This window comes from Triturus cristatus, chromosome 3_2, assembly GCF_964204655.1.
Source record: "Triturus cristatus chromosome 3_2, aTriCri1.1, whole genome shotgun sequence".
NCBI lineage: Eukaryota > Metazoa > Chordata > Amphibia > Caudata > Salamandridae > Triturus > Triturus cristatus.
Genome location: NC_140584.1, coordinates 682,609,696 through 682,628,859, shown reverse-complemented (window position 1 = coordinate 682,628,859; position 19,164 = coordinate 682,609,696). Strand labels below are relative to the sequence as shown.

General features: G+C 51.9%; 1 protein-coding gene across 2 annotated transcripts in view; it reads left to right on the top strand.

The window, feature by feature from the left end:
• Positions 1-19,164, top strand: part of PFKL (phosphofructokinase, liver type) — a 433,821-nt gene that overhangs the window by 403,712 nt on the left and 10,945 nt on the right. For both annotated transcript variants that reach the window (XM_085648708.1, XM_085648707.1), the window contains one exon: positions 6,872-6,971. In XM_085648708.1, coding sequence (XP_085504834.1) covers positions 6,872-6,971 — 100 coding nt within the window. The remainder of the gene's footprint in view (positions 1-6,871; positions 6,972-19,164) is intronic.

The following is a 19,164-nucleotide window of genomic DNA, read 5'->3' as shown; positions in this document are numbered from 1 at the left end:
CTGACGCACTACTGACAAAGATGGCAGAAGGAAACGCTGTGGTTCTCACAGAAAACGACACCAGTACCGTGTTCCAGGTGGAACAGCTGGAAGAGTACACACACAAAGAACTGAAACAATTCTGTAAGGAACTCAGAATCGCTACCACTGGTCTCAACACCAAAGAAGATATGCAAAAGGCACTGAAAGCTTGGGTGGATTCTGGAGCCTCCCGCCCAGAAGGAGCAGGGGAGCCCCACGACGAAGCTGGACCCTCCCAAGGAGAACGCAGCAGCAACCAGGTGCGAGGCTTTGTACCAGACGGGGGTCTATCCCCGGAGGAACTCGCAGACAGAGAAAGAAGTCGCCATCACGAACTCGAATTAGCCAAACTCAAAATTGAGGGCGAGTTGAAATTAGCCGAGAAAAAGCTAGCGGTGGAACAGCTGCGAGTGCAGGGAGAACTAGAAGAAAAGAAACTCCAACAGGAACACGAAGGAAGGAGACTTCAACTGGAACATGAACGCAGCTTGAAGGAAATGGAGCTGAAAGCAAAAAGCGAAGAAGCGCGGCCCCCGGGGAACCGAGAGGCGGCCTCCCCGGCGGAGCAGAAGGTTCACATCCCCAAGGATGTGGCCAAAGAATATTACAAAAACGATGACATCCAACAGTGGTTCCGGGCCTACGAGGTCGCCATGACCTCCCATCGGGTCCCGCAGAAGGATTGGGGGGCCGGGTTGTGGGGACGATTCCTGAGCGAAGGGAGGGACACCCTGCTCGACCTACCAACCTCCATGCAGACCTCCTATGACCACATGAAAGCGGCCCTCCTCACAAGGTACGGCCTCACCCCGGAGATGTACCGCCAGCGGTTCCGGGACTGCAGGAAGATCCCGGGTACCACCTGGGTGGAGTATGTGAATTTCTTCAGCCGCCCCTTCGATGGGTGGATCAAGGGCAGCAAGGTAACCACCCTGGAAGAACTAACAGACCTTATGTTGTGGGAACACCTGGCTGGGAACTGCTTTGTGGAACTGCGCCAGCATCTGCTCGACAGCAAGCTCACGGATCCGAGAAAGCTGGCTGTCGAGGCGGATCGCTGGACCAACACCCGGGTCGCCCGGGGCCCTGTAGGAGAGTACCCCCGAGCCAGTCAGGGACCACCCCGCCAGAGAGGGGGGGGAAACCAGGGAGGGCAGAGGGAGTCCCAGTCTAGTCCCCCGAAGTCCCAACCTCCGCCTTTCCCGGCACCCCCACCAGCTGTATCCGGCCCCCCCCTGAGACGGGGGCACCGGCTGACCATCACTTGTTTCCGTTGTCAGAAGCCCGGGCATTACGCCAACGACCCTGAATGCCCCATGGCCCCACACACCACCCAGGCAGCACCCCCCGCTAGACAGATAGCCAATGTAGCACTGGGGGAGGAGGTTGAGGAGACCGAAGAGTGGGAACCCGCAGCCATGGCCCTAGTATCCTTAGGAGATAGAGAAATGGTCCCTGGAAGCCTCCTACCCTCCAACACGAAGAAATATGGGCAGCTCGTAACGATCAATGGCCACCAAGTAGAAGCCCTCCGTGACACCGGGGCCAGCATCACCGGTGTCCTCAGTCATTTAGTCCACGAAGACCAGGTCCTCCCCAACGTCTTTTGCCCGGTCATTTCCGCCGACAACACGGAAAGCCTATGTAAAGTAGCCCTAGTGCCTTTTGAGTGGGGAGGGGTGGTCGGTAAACTGAAAGTCGCAGTGAGAACCTCCCAGCCAGTCGACTGTCTCCCGGGCAACGACCTGGAAAGTTCCCCCTGGAAACAAGTCGAGCGCAAGACCCACCTAGGGATGATGGGCCTCCCTGAGTGGGTGTGCGCCACCACTCGATCCATGGCGGCCCAACTGACCCCCCTGAGGGAAGTCGACGACGCCCCGACCACTGAAGCTAGGATGGTCCCCGCCGAGGGTCCCCACATCCCCCCACCAGAAGGGTCGGTCGCCAGTGACGAACCCCCGCATTCCGACTCCGCCCAGGTCACCGAGTTAGGCGATCTGCCCGAATTGGCCCAGTGGCACCACGAAGGGGGCCCCTCCCGAGAGGAGTTCTGCCGAGAGCAGGCTACCTGTCCTTCCCTGGTCGGGCCCCGGCAACAGGCAGAGGCCCAAGCCGCAGGCGACCAGACTGGGACGCACCGGGTGTATTGGGAGAATGACCTTTTGTACAGCGAGCAGAAGTCAGTGGAGCTAGGGTCCGGCCGGGTGCTGGTGGTACCCCTACGCTTCCGAAACCTCCTCCTGGGCTTGGCCCACGATGTTCCCCTCGCAGGCCACTTAGGCCAGGACAAAACCTACAGTCGCCTCGTGACTCACTTCTACTGGCCCAGAATTAAAGCAGATGTAGAAGCCCACTGCAAGTCCTGTCCCACGTGCCAGGCCAGTGGGAAGAGCGGAGGAAAGCGCAAGGCTCCCCTCCAACCCTTCCCTGTCGTCAGTACCCCTTTTGAGCGGGTCGGGATCGACATCGTGGGGCCTCTGGACCCCCCCAACCTCCCAAGGGCACCGTTTTATTCTCGTCCTGGCGGATCATGCCACCAGATACCCTGAAGCCATCCTCCTGCGCACCGTCACAGCCCCCGTGGTGGGCCGGGCGTTGATGGGCATCTTCTCCCGCATGGGGTTTCCCCGCGAGGTCGTGAGCGATCGCGATACCAACTTTATCTCCCGATACATGAAGTCCTTATGGCAACAATGCGGGGTGTCTTATAAATTCACCACCCCGTACCACCCCCAAGGAAACGGCCTGGTAGAGCGGTTTAACTGGACTCTGAAGGGGATGATCGCAGGCTTGGAAGAGCCCCTCCGGCGTAAGTGGGACGTCCTGCTCCCCTGCTTCCTATTCGCCTACCGAGAAGTTCCCCAGAAATCCTTGGGGTTCAGCCCCTTTGAGTTACTCTACGGCCACCCCGTCAGGGGACCCCTCAGCCTGGTCAAGGAAGGATGGGAGGCGGCGGCCCGAGGCCCCCCCGCGATGTGTTCCGTTAAGTCCTGACCCTCCGAAACCAGACTAGGAGGTTCCGAGAGATGGCCGAAGCCAACCTGGAGGCGAGCCAGGAGGAGATGAAGCGCTGGTACGACCAGAACGCCACTCTGGTCGAGTTTCAGCCGGGCCAGCAGGAATGGGTCATGGCCCCCGTGAAACCCTGCGCCCTCCAGGATAAATGGACCGGGCCCTTTAAAGTGGTTGAGCGGAAAAGCCAGGTCACGTACTTGGTGGACGTCCAGTCACCCCGGGACCCCCTCCGGGTCCTCCACGTGAACCGCCTCAAGCCCCACTTTGTGCGGACAGAGCTGAGCCTCCTACTGGCCACTGATGACGGGTCCGAGGAGGAGTCGGATCCTCTCCCCGATCTCCTGTGTACCAAAGAGAAGGACGGCTCCATAGAAGGAGTGAACGTCTCCCCATCCCTCACTCCTCAGCAACGTGAGGATTGCCGCCAGCTCCTAGGGCAGTTTTCTGACCTCTTCTCCCTGGTCCCCAAGGTCACCGACTGGTGTGTCCATGACGTGGATACCAGGGACAGCCCACCGGTGAGACACCGAGCCTACCGGGTCCCTGATCGGGTCTGGTCCTGTATTCAAGCCGAGGTCTCAAAAATGTTGACCCTAGGAGTGATCGAACCCTCAGACAGCCCCTGGCCAGCCCCGTGGTCCTGGTCCCAAAAGCAGCTGCCCCCGGTTTCGCCCCAGAACTCAGCTTCTGCGTGGACTACCGGGGACTCAATGAAGTCACACGAGCCGATGCCCACCCCATTCCCCGAGCCGACGAGCTCATTGACCGGCTCGGGGCTGCTCGGTTCCTCAGCACCTTCGATCTCACCTGCGGCTACTGGCAAATTGCGCTCACAGAAGGAGCCAAGGAGCGGTCCGCCTTCTCCACCCCGGATGGGCACTATCGCTTTCGCGTGATGCCCTTCGGGATGAAAAATGCCCCGGCCACCTTCCAGCGACTGGTAAATAGAGTCCTGGCCGGGCTGGAAAAATTCAGTGCTGCATATCTCGACGATATCGCAGTTTTTAGCTCTGAGTGGAGTGAGCACCTCCAGCACCTCCGGAGGGTGCTGACCGCCCTGCACCAGGCAGGCCTAACCGTGAAGGCCAGCAAGTGCCAGATTGGGCAAGGTTCGGTAACCTACCTGGGGTACCAGGTCGGAAGCGGGCAGGTCGCCCCTCTACAGCCCAAAATAGACGCCATCCTAGCCTGGGAACCCCCCACTACCCAAACGGAGGTCCGAGCCTTTCTGGGCCTCACGGGCTACTACCGGAGATTCATCCGGAATTACGGCAGCCTGGTCGGTCCCCTCACGGGACTCACGTCCAAGAAACAGCCCAAGAAAGTGCAGTGGTCCCCTGCCTGCCAAGAGGCGTTCGATGCCCTGAAAGCGGCCATGTGCACTGCCCCCGTCCTCCAGGCCTCCGACTACTCCAAGGAGTTTGTGGTACAAACCGATGCCTCCGAGCATGGCATCGGGGCAGTCCTCTCCCAGGTGAATGACCAAGGCCTAGACCAGCCCGTAGCCTTCCTCAGCCGAAGGCTGTTGCCCAGGGAACAGAGATGGAGCACCATCGAGCGCGAGGCGTTCGCCGTAGTCTGGGCCCTCAAGAAGTTACGCCCTTACCTGTTCGGCACCCATTTCAAGGTCCAAACCGACCATCGCCCCTTGCGATGGCTCATGCAGATGCGAGGAGAAAACCCCAAGCTACTGCGGTGGTCAATCTCCCTCCAGGGGATGGATTTCACCGTGGAACATCGCCCTGGTACGGACCACGCCAACGCCGATGGCCTCTCCCGGTTCTTCCGCCTCAGCGAAGAGAACCCCCAAGAGGATGGGTAGTTCTCTCCGGCTTTCAGCTGGGGGGGGACGCGTGTTAGACCCGGCCCTCGTAACATAGCCAGACCTGACCCCTGCACCTCACACCAGCCCCGAGCCCACGGCCTAGCCGATCCTTCCCACCAGAACACACACACCCGACCCGGACTTCCCCGTCCGTGGCCTTCCTCCTTTCGGCCACACCGGGCCCGCGTGCCCACTTCATGCACCAAGATGGCCGCCCGGCCCCAGCGTGACCCTGGCCTAGAGGCGCCACTCCGGCTGGAGGACATTGCGCTCCCCTTGGGAGGAGAAAGGGAGGAGCAGTTTCCATCACACCTCTGCGCTTCCCTGGGAAGGTGGGTTTCAATCGACCCGCCGGCCTCCCCGAGGGCTGGCTCCACGCCTGCTGGGTGTCTGGGACTCCTCCCGACCCGGCCCTGAAAGGATCAAAGGACAATGGCAGGAAACCCCCAACAAGCGACCCCCAGGTGACAAGACCCCTGCCTGCACAGACTCCGGACATCAAAGAGGAGTCGCCCTATAACAAGGGGTGCTCTGGGACTGTCCGGCAGATTCGCCTTGGAAACACCTGAGCCCTGCTGAGTGACTCGCGGCTCCCTGAAGATCGTAAGACCTCCGAACTTGTGCTTGAGCCCTGCTGAGTGACTCGCGGCTCCCTGAAGATCGTAAGACCTCCGAACTCGTGCTTGTGCCTTGCTGAGTGACTCGCGGCTCCCTGAAGATCGTAAGACCTCCGAACTTGTACCTGAGCCCTGCTGAGTGACTCGCGGCTCCCACAGACTCTCTTGGTCCCGCCGGACCCCACGACGACAAGCGTATCCCCCAGCTCGAGGATTGTGAGCTGTGCGCCGGGTACGCTCCTGCATCTGATCCATCTCTCCAAAGACTGTCCCGCTACCTCCTAACCCCCTCCAAGACTTTGTGAGCCCGCGCTCCACTTGTATATATTTGCCTTGCCGATCATAAAGATCCTACAACTCCGATCTGATAAAAGATTTATTCCTAAGAACTCTCGGTGTGTTGTCTCTTTGTCGTGTGGTGCCGAGTGTACGATCCTAGATACGAGATTTCTCCCCTGAGGAGTCTCCCGCCAGTGCCCGGCTACGATACCTCGAGGGTGGGTCTCAGGACTGACAGGGCCCCCTCCGGGCCCCTCTGAGGTCGCCTTCTAACAAATTGTATATACCTTGCTAGGAATTTGTTACTTTTAATTCTATATTTTCTTCCTCAGCAAGAGCCACTTTACCAATCCCATTGGGAAATGCATTGTTTCAATAGTACTTGTCAGGGATATATGTGGGAACTGGTAGGTGATAATGCATAGGTAAAAAGAAGGACCTGTCAAGCAAGATGGTGTGCATATGTGGTTAATCATTAATAGTTATTTCTTGAAAGTTCTAACCTCTGTGTGTAGTTGCAGGGTTTCCCAATGAGTTGTGAAAGATGGGGAGCAAAAATCAAGCACTACTTTGAATGTTCATTTTACTAAAGCTTTTCTGATGGTATGCTAGTTTAAAGATGGAGAATGTGGAGCACACAATTTGGGGGCAGTCAAAACACCAAGCTGTTGTCAGGGAATGAACATTCATAAGTAATACTTGAACTTTGTGTCATATATGTAATGGTAAGTTCCCCATTTCTAATAAATACCCTTCGTGGATAATAAAGATAATAAACCCACTGTGATTTGGTCGGTATTTAGATCTCATTGTTCATCATAACCTTCTAATTTGAATTATTTTTTTTTAATCTTCCTCGACATAGCATACAACTTTCCTCATACTTGTACATTTATTTACCTAAGTCCTGATCATCCATTCACTCTGGTGAATGTGCATATTACTTATTTGTGTGCTTCTCCTCAAATGTTGTGCCACTACAAAACTGCCTCAAGATGTAATATTCTAGTTGATGCCTAAAACTGTATGCATTTTTATGTATTTTCTGTGTTTTTAAATCGTTTCTATATTGTTTCTAATAATTATGTAATGGTTCTAATTTGTTTATCCTTAGGGTGGAGCACCAACCCCATTTGACCGGAATTATGGCACTAAGCTGGGTGTGAAGGCAGTTCTCTGGATTTCTGATCAGCTTCGTGCTTCATATCGGCAGGGTAAGCGAATACCGTGCACTATATGCACTTCAGGATGATTATCAGAAGTGGTTGGTGTAAGAAAGTGGCTCTGTATATACTGTTCCCAAATAGGTACAGTGTGCACAGAGTCCACAGTCCCCAGACGTTTGGCAGAGGCTAAAGTTAGATATAACCTTACTCTCCAAAGTGGTAGCTTGGTCGAGCAGTAAGGCAGTATCAGAGGACAGTGTAAAGTGTACACACTCAGTCAGCAAATGGTCTCACACACTCAAGGACTGAACTCTAGGCCAATGGTTTTGTATAAAAATATACTGTTGTTTTATTTTAGAACCAACAACCGGTATCAAAATATACTTTCTCAGAATGAGATGCTTTAGATAAATACTTTCAATATGCAATAGACTTTTGAATGCAATAGATACAGTTGTTGCAATAGGCAACACAATTTCAAACACAATATAACATTGAGCTCAATGGGAATTTCTAGTTAAATGCAATTGATTACTTTTTGGATTACTTTTCTTACCACAGGACTGGATCCTAGATTCAGTCTAGGGACATCTCCTGTAAACAGTTGAGTAAACACGTTTTGGTTACAGTTGTGATTTTTAAGGAATATTATTGTATTTTAAAAGTTGACAGAAGAATTTCTGGTGAAAACCAGGCAATGTTATCCTATGGAGGAAAATCAAGTTATAGGTAAGTACGGTTGTAATTACTTTTCAGGGTCAGTGCTGGGCACTAAGATCCAGCACTGGGATCTCTCCTGATAACAGGTGAGTAAATTCGTTTTCGGAATTCGGCTGATTTTAAATGAATATTTTAAAGTTTCAAAACTTGACGCTTAGAAGAATTTCCGAGTGCAACCAGTCAATGTTACCCTATGGAAGAAAAGTGAGTTATCGGCTTTTAGGTAAGTACTCGACAGGCAGAGTTAAGATTCTGGACATAGACTCAGGGGTCACCCAGGGTCAGGTAAGTACAGTTGTTACACCCTCAGTGGCACAGGGGCAGCCGGGTGCAGAGTGAGTTATTTATTTATTTATTTATTTTATATGGCGCAACAGCTACCCAACAAGGGTTTCCCGGCGCCTGAACACAGAAACTGAGAAGTGAAATAATTATTGATTGAAAAGCCAAGTCTTCAGTGAACGACGAAACTGGGGATACAAAGAATCCCTACGTATGGCAAGAGGAATTGAGTTCCAGAGAGAAGGACCCAAAACGGAAAAAGATCTACCTCCCATTCTGGAGAGTCTGAACCTAGGAACGTGAAATTTTTCAAGTGAAGCAGAGCGAAGATGACGAGTTGGAACATAGGGACAGACAAGAGTCTGTAAATAGTCCGGTGCTAGCCCCCATTTGATTTTAAACATAAAGGTCAGAGCTTTGAACTCGATCCGCTGTTCAATACAAAGCCAATGTAGATCACGAAGATGTTCAGAAATAGAAGAACATCTAGGAACACCACACAAGAGTCTGGCAGCAGAGTTTTGTACAAGTTGCAGCCTACGGGACACAGCCTTATTTTCACCCAAAAACAGAACGTTACCGTAGTCCAGCCTTGATGTAATAAGAGCATGGACTACGGTTTTTTGGGTATCTTTCAGCAGCATCCAAAGAATTTTGCGCAACCATTTCAGGATGGTAAAGCAGGTGCCCGCAACTTTAACTGCTTGATGATGCATTTTCAAAGAGTCATCAATATAGAAGCCCAGGTTGCGAAAATGATCAACAGGCCGAGGAAGAGTACCCAACTCATTCGGCCAATGACAGGAGCCCCAACGATCTTTCTGCTTGCCTAAAATAAGGACCTCAGTTTTATTGGCATTTAGTTTCAAATAGTTTTTATTCATCCAGACAGTAATTTGGCGTAAGCCCAACTGGAGAGCAAGAGAAGGAAGAAGAAGAGTCCGATTTGGAAAGCGAGAAAATGATTTGAGAATCATCAGCGTATGTAAAGAGAGGCAGTTCAACATTGACAGCAATGTCAGCAAGAGGCAAGTTAGGCCCAATGTTATCCTATGGGAGGCAGGGGGCCTTTGGTTGGTGGCTGCTGGCTAGCAGGCCACGCGGCTGTGGAAGCTTGTCTCCTGGTCACTGGGCAAACTGGGAAGGAGATTAGAGTAGAGGTTGCACTGCCAGGGGCACTCCAGGGTGCAGGGTGCTTTTGAGCCGTCGGGCGCTCCATGGATTTCAATGGAGAAGCTCAAAGGCTGCAAGCTGGGGGACAAAGATCCTTCAGGTGTGACCACCACTTCGAGAGGTAAGTTGGGTAGTTTGAGGATAGGTAGGCACCAAGGAGTTGGGCACAGGGGGCCGAAGGGTGCCGGGTGCAGGGGTGCCTTTTGGTGTCTGGGAAATCTTACCCTCTGCTGGTCGCGGTTGGAGGGGTCGTCTGGAGCGTTGAGGTGGGTCCTTGGGTGCTGGATTCGGGGTCACAGTCGCTGGGGGGACGTCCTCGTGGTCTTTGTTCACTCCGGCACAGGCCAGGCTTGGCGGGTGCAGAGTGTGCAGTGTTTGCGGTTCCTGGCTAATGCCAGGGGTCCGTTACTTGCTTTGAGCAGTACCACTGCTCGTGGGAGTCCCAGGTAGTTAGAGTCACAAGTCAGTCAGGTCCTCCGGGGTTTTTGAGGTTGCTGACCACTGGAGATGGTCCACTGACCACTGGAGATGCTGACCGGGGTTTAGTAGGAGGAGGTTTGATGGTCGTCAGGCCGGTAGGGCTGGGGCCAAATCAGTTGGTGTCTTCCTCTTGTTAGCAGCTGCACAGCAGGTCTTCTTCCTTGTTCTTCTTTCTTGTTTCGGATTCTGGATCTGAGGAAGGAAGGTTCAGGGTGCCCCTAAATACTAAATTTAGGGGCGTTGCAGGTAGGTAAAGGGCAGGGACCAATGGGTCCCTTCCCTGGGGTGGATACACCCCCTATCCTGCCACCCTCCTGTGGGAGGGGGGCAGTAGCCTAATCCTGATTGGGCAGGGCTCCCCATCTTCAAGATAGCCAGAGCCCGGGGATGTGCTTCACTTTGCCTCCCCCACCTGAGGGGTGGGGTTGGCAGAGGCTGGCCCACCCCCTTTCCTCACTCCGCTTTCCCACTGATCTTCCCACCAGAGAGGTGGTCAGAACCGATGGGAGCCAGTTGCTGAGTACAGCAAGTGGCCTGGAGAAGCTGGAGAAGCTGAAGCTTCCCCTGCCCATCCTGGGGGAGGAGACCTAGCACCTCGCCCATGGTGTGCATTGTTGCAGGCCCAGGAGAGCGGATGGCTCTCTACCCAGGGGTCCAGCAAGATGTCTGCTGTGTGGCAGCCTAGGCAGCCCCTCAGACAAGACGTGGATTGTAGGTTAGGTTCAGGGGGCAACTCTAAGTTGCCCACTGTCGTGCATCTGACAGTAAATCCCACACTGGCATCAGTGTGGGTTTACTGTGCTGAGAAGTTTGATACCAAACTTCTCAGTCTTCAGTGTAGCCATTGTGGTGCTGTGGAGTTCGTGTTGACGACCTCCCAGCACCATATACTCTTAATGGCAGCACTGCACTTACAGCGCCCAGGAATGGACCTGGGTACTGTAGGGGCACAGGGCTCATGCACCTGTGCCCACACCACTGGCATAGGGCACTCAACTAGAGGGGTGACTGAGGTATGCCAGGGCAGTGTGTGTTGTGGGATTGGTCCCATCCCTACCAGCCCATCTGCAGTTTCAAGACATCCTGCACCAAGAGTCACCTTGTCCTTCAGCCAGTGACCTCCAGAACCCTGGGAGGACTGACTGCCTTCAACAAAGACCGGATATCCTGTGAACAGCAGCTCTGTTCAAAAGAAACTCCTAAGACGGACTGTGAGCCTGCTGAGGTCAAAGAAAGCTGTTGCCTGGAACCACCACTGCACCCATCGCCTGAGTTTGAGTGGCCCACCGGTCCCAGCGAGGTCCCCCAGCGCTCCAGAGTCCGAGTCTACCGTGGGTTAACCCCTCCAGGACTCCCCGATGTCGCCTGCAGCCTCTGCCCGGAGACCCCCTCAAGCGTGAGTGGCCCAGTAAGGTGAAATCCAACCTCAAAGACACCCCTGCATCCTGCCGCCCTGCGCATTGGTAAAAAGAACCCGAGGTGCACCTATGTCTCCGAGCCCTCTAACTTACCTGCCTAGCTGTGGTTCCTCTCAGAAGTCTTCCTGGGCCGATCCTGCAGATAAAAAACAAAAACGAAAATCCCCATTGAAAACAGGGCAGCCAACGCCAAAACAGCACCCTGCACCCAGCTGCCCCAGCGCCGCTGCGGGTGCACTTTGTGTGCTAAACCGGATACCCCTTTGCCCTGAGCCTAACACTAGTTGCTTTGCTCCCACAACCTACCAACCGGAGGCCTCCTATCCCCCATTGGATAACATTGGGCCTCAGCACTCTGCACCCGGCTGACCTGGTGCTGCTGAGGGTGCTTTGAGAGTGTATCCTTGACCCTGGGGGAGACCTTGTTCTAACCCCTGAAACTCAACCCCAAAGACCGAGTACTTACCTGTTAACCGATAACTTTGTTTCTCTCCATAGGAATAGATGGACTGTTTTCTCTTGAAAATGTTCCAAGTGTGGAGTTGATTTCTAAGAAAACCTGAAAAACTACACGTGTGCAAAACTGATTTTACTTACCTTTTCTCCAGGAACATCTAGGCATATCACACTGAGTAGAGAAAGTAACTTAAAAAGCAATCTGAAAAGTAATTTCGACATTCTAACTTACCTGTATTTCAATCAACTGCATTTGAACCTGCATTGAATTGTAAAACCCTGCATAAGATTTTGCAAATCCATTTATTTCACTTACCTGTGCCAGGTTTGGCTTGGTTCTAGAAATAAAATAACTTAATATTTTTATACAAACAAAATTGATCTGAGTTCAGTCTTTGAATGTGTGCCATCATTTGCTGACTTAGTGTGTACCACAAATGCTTACCACTACCCTCTAATAAAGCCTTACTGCTCGCCCACACTACCACAAATAGAGAGTATGGTGCTATCTACTTATACCTCTGCCTACCTTTGGAGTTCCACTGGACTCTGTGCACACTATACCTCATTTTGGTACAGTACATACAGAGCCAGATTCCCTCAACCGTTTAATTACCTAGCGATGGAAACGCTTGGAGCCTCCTCCTACGTTAGCATGGTCCCGCTCACAAAGAACCTGGGCACAAGCCAAAAGCAATGCCTTAATTGGCGAAGACACATTCGGGCTATGCAAGACCCCAATGGCAGCCAACTGGGATGTCATACTGCTGGACACCCAAAGTAGCTGGCAGCCAGATGGCGAGCTCCAGGCCTCCATAGCTGACACAGACGTAACATCACGGCGACACTAGCGTGCACGGTGGGGACACTCATGGTTAGACTATCACTCTGTTCTCCTTCCCCCTTACACAGTATGACTAGCTATGTGCACCACTGATCCTACGGCTGAGTGGAACACACAGGTGGTAGGGGAGTGATGAGAAGCATCAGAGACCTGAGTTGGGCAACAGATAACATTGTTATTACTTTGACTCTGGTTCCCTTCCCTTCCCCTCCATATGCTATACTAGTCCATACCACTGAAGTCAGCTACAACAATCAACCCCATACACCTTGCGACACATGCCAGCAAGTGCACCTGCGACACTCGTCGCAACTGTACTAAAGACTATGGATCAAACTGTTGCTTAAGCTGAACTAATACAGTTGTATTGCATGTTGTGTTAAAGAACCAATAAAGAAATGTAAACAAAAATCAAGGCAAGTAAGTGCCAGATAGGGCAGGGGAAGGTTGTGTTCATGGGTCACCTGGTAGGTGAAGGCCACATTCAGCCACTCCGACCCAAGATCCAGACAATTCTGGAGTGGGTTGCTCCAACAACCTAGACCCAATTCAGGTTGTTCCTCTGCTTGACTGGGTATTACAGGAGGTTTGTGAAGGATTTTAGGTCCATAGTGACTCCCCTCACCGAACTTACCTTCAGGAAGATGCCCAAGAAAGTGAAGTGTCAAACGGCTTTTGACACTCTGAAGCAAGGCAATGTGCTCTGCCCCAGTCCTAAAAGCTCCAGATTACTGCAAGCAGTTCACTGTGCAGACAGATGCTTCGGAATATGGGCTAGGTTCAGTCATAACCCAAACCAACGATGGGGACGTTACCGACCAGTTGCTTTTATGAGCAGAAGACTACTCCCTAGAGACCAGCGTTGGAGTGCCACAGAGAGGCTGTGGTCTGGGCCCTGAAGAAGATGAGGCCATACCTGTTTGGCACTCACTTCCTAGTTAGACCAACTACAGGCCTCTAAAGTGGTTACACCAGATGAAAGGTGAAAATCCTAAACTGCTAAGGTGGTCCATATCCCTATAGAGAACTGACTTTACAGTGGAACACAGACCTGGGACTGCCCATGCTAATGCAGATGGCCTTTCCAGGTTCTTCCACTTAGAAGAAGACTCTCCTGGGGAAGGTTAGTTTAATACTCTTTCATTTGTGGGGGTCATGTAAGAAAGTGCGTCTTTTGACATGGTAAGCCCCCACTTTTTGCGATTTTGATGTAGTTTTGACTGTTGTGCACAGAGTTCCTGCCAACCAGGTCCCCTATGCCAGTGCTTCTTCCCTAAAACATATGTTTGAGGCTTATGAGCTCCAGATTACACACTGTGCATAGATCGCCATCTGGTGTTGGGCCCGGATGTTGCTGCTGTTTTTCTCTTGGAAAGTCTTTTGAAGTCACGAGGTATGTGACTCCTCCTTTGGATCGTATTGCGCATGGGCTTCGGCTCCATCCTCAGATTGGTTTTTTTCGCCATCGGGCTCCGATGTGTTCTTCGTACTCCGGTTCCGAACCGTTTTCAGTCACAGTTCTCATCGGCAGGCAATCCTTCCCTTCCGCGGTATTGTTCTCGATCGCGATCTCCCCACTCAACGTGACTCATCGAGAAACTTCTATTCCAGGCGCCGGTCCTGGCTCATGGGCAGGACTCCATTTAAGAAGTGTCCTCGATGTGGGTTCAAATTTCTCCACACCGATCTCCATGAGGTGTGCAACCTCTGCCTCTCCCCAGAACACGAGGCTCGAGACTGTCCGGCGTGCAAATCCTTCTGGTCCAAAAAGACTATTCGAGACCAAAGAGTGAGGAGAACCATGACACACGCATCGACTGCAATCCCTGACGACATCTTTGGAGAAGGCGTCGATGTTCCAGAAGAACAGCACACCGAAGAGGGCCTCGTCAGTGCCTCTGAAGCCGACGACTCAGATGTCGAGGACATCACTCCGGCACAGATGGGCGCGAGTACTCATATCGATCCCCACCTCCCACCCTCGACGGCATCGAAAAAGGCTTCAATCACGCCTTCACCCTCGGGCATAGGAACGACCAAAGACACTGCTTCACATATCTCGCTTTCGGGCCCGGTTAAGAAGCCCATCAAGCCTTCTGGCAGCTCGGGCTCGAGCCAACCTGCCGTCGGTGCCTAGAAACACTCCGCACCGAAAAAGAAAATGGCTTCCTCCGCGCCGAGCTCCACACCGAAGCACTCTGCGCCAAAGAGACACACTACCTCCTCTGTATCAACGACATCTTCGGAACCGAGCAAAAAAGCCAAAGCCATCGACACCCACACCTCGAAGTCGAAAGCCATCTCGGAACCGAGGAAACAACCGGACATGTCTAAACCACACTGTTCAAAACAACAAACTGATGATTCCAAGACTAAAAAAACACCGGCTCCGACCCCTTCGGCGTTGACGGATTGACCGCTCACAGAGGAACTGTTTCGGCCCGATCCATTCCAAAAAACTCTTACTAAAGACCCTAAAACTGGACATTTGATGATCGGCATCAAAAAGAGACCGCTGGACAAGCCTTCCCTGCCTCCACCTCCAAAGAAAAGAGACTGTGGTACCTCCCCTCTGAGACTACCCTCACCCACTCAACCACCTCCTCCTCCACCTCCCCTACCTCATCATTCCTCCACACCCTCTCCAGATGAGGACGATGACGATGTCTATGAAGACATAGGGGAGGGACCCCCTGACCAACCCACAGGAGACCCCACTCCTACAGGCTCCCCAGACCCATGGGACAACTACAACATCCCAGACATCCCTAACGTCCCGCAGGACGACATTTACCCTTCAAAACCGTTCCCCCCCCCCCCAGAAGACACTATGGGGTTTAACCAGCTGCTACATAGGGCTGCACACTACCACAGAGTTGATATCCCGTGGAGGAGGACTTCCTCCTAGACACTTCTGATACCATCCACAGGGCCACTTCCATTCTGCCCATGCTTAAAGGTGTTATCAAACACGCGCCAGAGGTCTTTAAAGACCCGGTCAGAGCCAGGGTCATCAACCCTCGTATCGAAAAGAAATATAAGGCCGCCCCTACAGATCCCACCTACATCAGAGGGCCCACACCACTAGACTCCCTCGTAGTGTCCACTGCAAGGAAACGTGCAAACTCCCAGGCATCAGGCTAGGCACCACCACTTGATAAGGAGTCCAAACTCCTAAATGCCTCTGGCAGCGAACAGGCGGCCAACATATGGCGCATTGCGAACACACAAGCGCTTTTAGCACGATGCGACAGGGCCCATTATGATGAGCTAGAAGCAATCATGCAGCATCTCCCTGACAAGTACAAGAATAAAGCCTACAAACTAATACAGGAGGGAAAAACAATCACCAACACCTCCATAAGCTGCGCCCTCAATGTTGCCGATACCGCCTCTAGGGCAATTAACAGCAGCGTCCTCCTCCATTAGGCATGCCTGGCTGCGCATTTCTGGTTTTAAACCTGAGGTTCAGGCTTCCATCCTTAACCACCCCTTTGACCAAGAACATCTCTTTGGCCCAAACGTAGACGTAGCCCTTGAGAAAATGAAGAAAGACACCGATACGGCAAAATCTATGGGAACCTTGCAGTCACACCCTCCTAGGCGCTCTTTTCGCCGTTCTTCCTTTCGAAGCACATCTAGAGGCTACTTCTCTGGCGGCGCTTCTACTTCCTATAAAGCCCCTACCCAATCCACCTTCTCTAGGGGTTACCAGAGAGGTGGCTACCGGGGTAACAACAATAAAGGCAGAGGCAAAACGAATACCTCCCGCTCTGCCTCCACTCCTACCCAATGACTTCCCTTCACTCCCCCCAGACCATCCCACTCCAGTCGGGGGCAGACTACAACATTTCCTTCATGTCTGGGCTACTATCACCTCAGACAAATGGGTGACACAAATAATTCGGTCAGGCTACTGCCTCGAACTAAAATCAATCCCCCCAAACATTCCACCAAAACACCGCCCCATGTCACAGCAACATTCGTCACTTCTCAAACAGGAGGTAATCTCCCTCCTACAAAAGAGTGCTATAGAGACAGTTCCTACCCAACAAAAAAATATGGGAGTTTACTCCCTATATTTCCTCATACCAAAAAGGGATGACACTCTAAGGCCCATCCTGGACCTCAGACCCCTAAATCACTATATACATTCAGACCATTTCCACATGGTCACACTTCAGCAGGTACTTCCCCTTGCTCTCCCAAAACGACTTCCTTGCCACCCAAGACCTCAAAGACGCCTATTTCCACATTCCCGTTCACACAGCCCACAGAAAGTATCTCAGGTTTGTAGTGGATGGTCAACACTATCAATTCAAGGTGCTCCCATTCGGAGTCACCACAGCACCGCGAGTGTTTACCAAGTGCCTAGCGGTCGTGGCAGCACATCTGCGAAGACAACACATACACGTCTTCCCATACCTGGACGACTGGCTAATAAAAGCCAGCTCATACAACCAGTGTGTACAACACACTCATGCAACTATACAGCTACTTCACGAATTGGGCTTCACAGTAAACCACACGAAGTCCCATCTGCAAACGTCCCACATAAAACAATACTTAGGTGCCACAATGGACACCTCAAGAGCGCTGGCCTACCCCAGTCCTGCCAGGATAGCAAACATTCAGGCCCTACGCGCCAGATTTCAACCAGAACACTCTTACAGCTAGAGTGTTCATGCAACTCATAGGAATGATGGCCTCTTGCATCTTCATAGTACCTCATGCAAGACTCCAGATGCGTCCTCTCCAAGAATGCTTAGCGCGCCAATGGAACCAGGCCCAGGGTCAAATGACAGATCTGGTGTTGGTAGACGGTCGTGCCCATCGCTCTCTGCAGTGGTGGACCACCAAAAACCTTTCCAAAGGGCGACCGTTCCAGGACCCTGTTCCTCAGATAGTACTGACAGCGGACGCATCGCTCTCCGGCTGGGGAGCTCACCTACTACATCACACCATGCTGGGCAGGTGGACACCTCAGCAAAAGTTGCTCCACATCAACTATCTGGAGCTACTAGCAATATTCTTCGCACTAAAGGCATTTCAAACGCACATATCAAGCAAGGCCGTCCTAGTCCGCACAGACATGACAGCCATGTACTACATACAATAACAAGGCGGCACACACTCTCTGCAGCTCTCTCAACTAGCACAGAGCATATGGAGATGGGCCATACCCCAAAAACTCTTCCTCCCAGCCCAACATGTCCCAGGAGTCCAGAACACTATCGCAGATCTGCTAAGCAGACAAAAACAACAAATCCACTAGTGGGAACTCCATCCACAAGTTCTTCACCCGTACTTTCAAATGTGGGGGCGTCCACAGATAGACCTCTTCGCCACCCATGAAAACGCCAAATGCCCAAGCTTCGCTGTCAGATATCCACACCCATTATCCAAAGGCAATGCGATATGGATGAACTGGTCAGGCAGATTTGCGTACGCTTTTCCGCCTCTCCCACTCATTCCCTTAGTGGTGCGCAAACTACAACAACACTCCCTCCTCACTCTCATCCTAGTAGCTCCAACGTAGGCCAGACAACCGTGGTACACCACACTGCTGGAACTATCTGTAGTACCACACCAAAAGTTACACCTCTTTCCAAGCCTCTTAACCCAGAACCATTGAGAGATCAGGCACCCAGACCCAGCTCAGCTCAGCTCAACCTTGCGATCTGGCTCCTGAAATCCTAGAATTCGGTTATCTGAATCTTCCTCCTGACTGTATGAATATCATTAGAGAGGCTAGGTGACCTACCACTAGAGCTTACTATGCAGCCAAGTGGAAACATTTTGTAGTCTATTGCCACAACAATAACTTCGATCCCCTAGATGTGTCCATTCAACACATCATAGGCTATTTACTACACCTTCAAAGATGCAATCTAGCTTACACGTCTATTAGACAGCACCTTGCAGCCATAGCAGCTTACCTGCAAAACAGGCAACATCTATCACTCTTCCGAGTGCCTGCCATAAAAGCCTTCATGGAAGGCCTCAAAAGAATAATTCCCCCCAGAGTGCCACCCTCACCTGTGTGGAACCTAAACATCGTTCTCACTAGACTAATGGGGCAACCCTTTGAACCTCTCCACAAATGTGAACTTCAATTCCTAACATGGAAAACTGCTTTTCTTGTAGCCATCACTTCCCTTAGAAGGGTCAGTGAAATACAAGCACTCACCATTCAAGAACCTTTTCTGCAAATGCACCATACCAAGGTTGTTCTCCGCACTAACCCAAAATTCCTCCCTAAAGTCATTTCTTCTTTTCACCTCAACCAATCTGTGGAACTACCTGTATTCTCGCAACCACAAACAGTTGCAGGAAAAGCTCTCCACACATTAGATGTCAAACGAGCCTTACTCTACTACATCGAGAGAACACAACCCTTTCGTAAGACCAAACAACTGTTCGTTTCCTTCTCACTACCACATAAAGGCAACCCCATCTCCAAATCTGGGATAGCTATGTGGATTGTCAAATGCATTCAGATTTGCTACCACAAAGCAAAACGAACACTATCTGTTCCCCCTAAAGCCCACTCTACACGTAAGATAGGAGCTTCCATGGCATTCTTAGGGAACATCCCCTTAGATGATATCTGCAAAGCAGCTACATGGTCAACATTTCACTAAACACTATTGTGTAGATGTGCAGGCTAAGCAACAAGCTAGTGTGGGCCAGGCTGTACTCAAAACATTGTTTCAAACCACTGCAACAGATACTGGTGGTCGCCGCTAGGGATGGGTACTACAATCTATGCACAGTGTGTAATTTGCAGCTCATATGCCTCGAACAGCAAATGCTACTTACCAGTATGCATCTGTTCTTGGCATGTAGAGCTGCAGATCTACACACG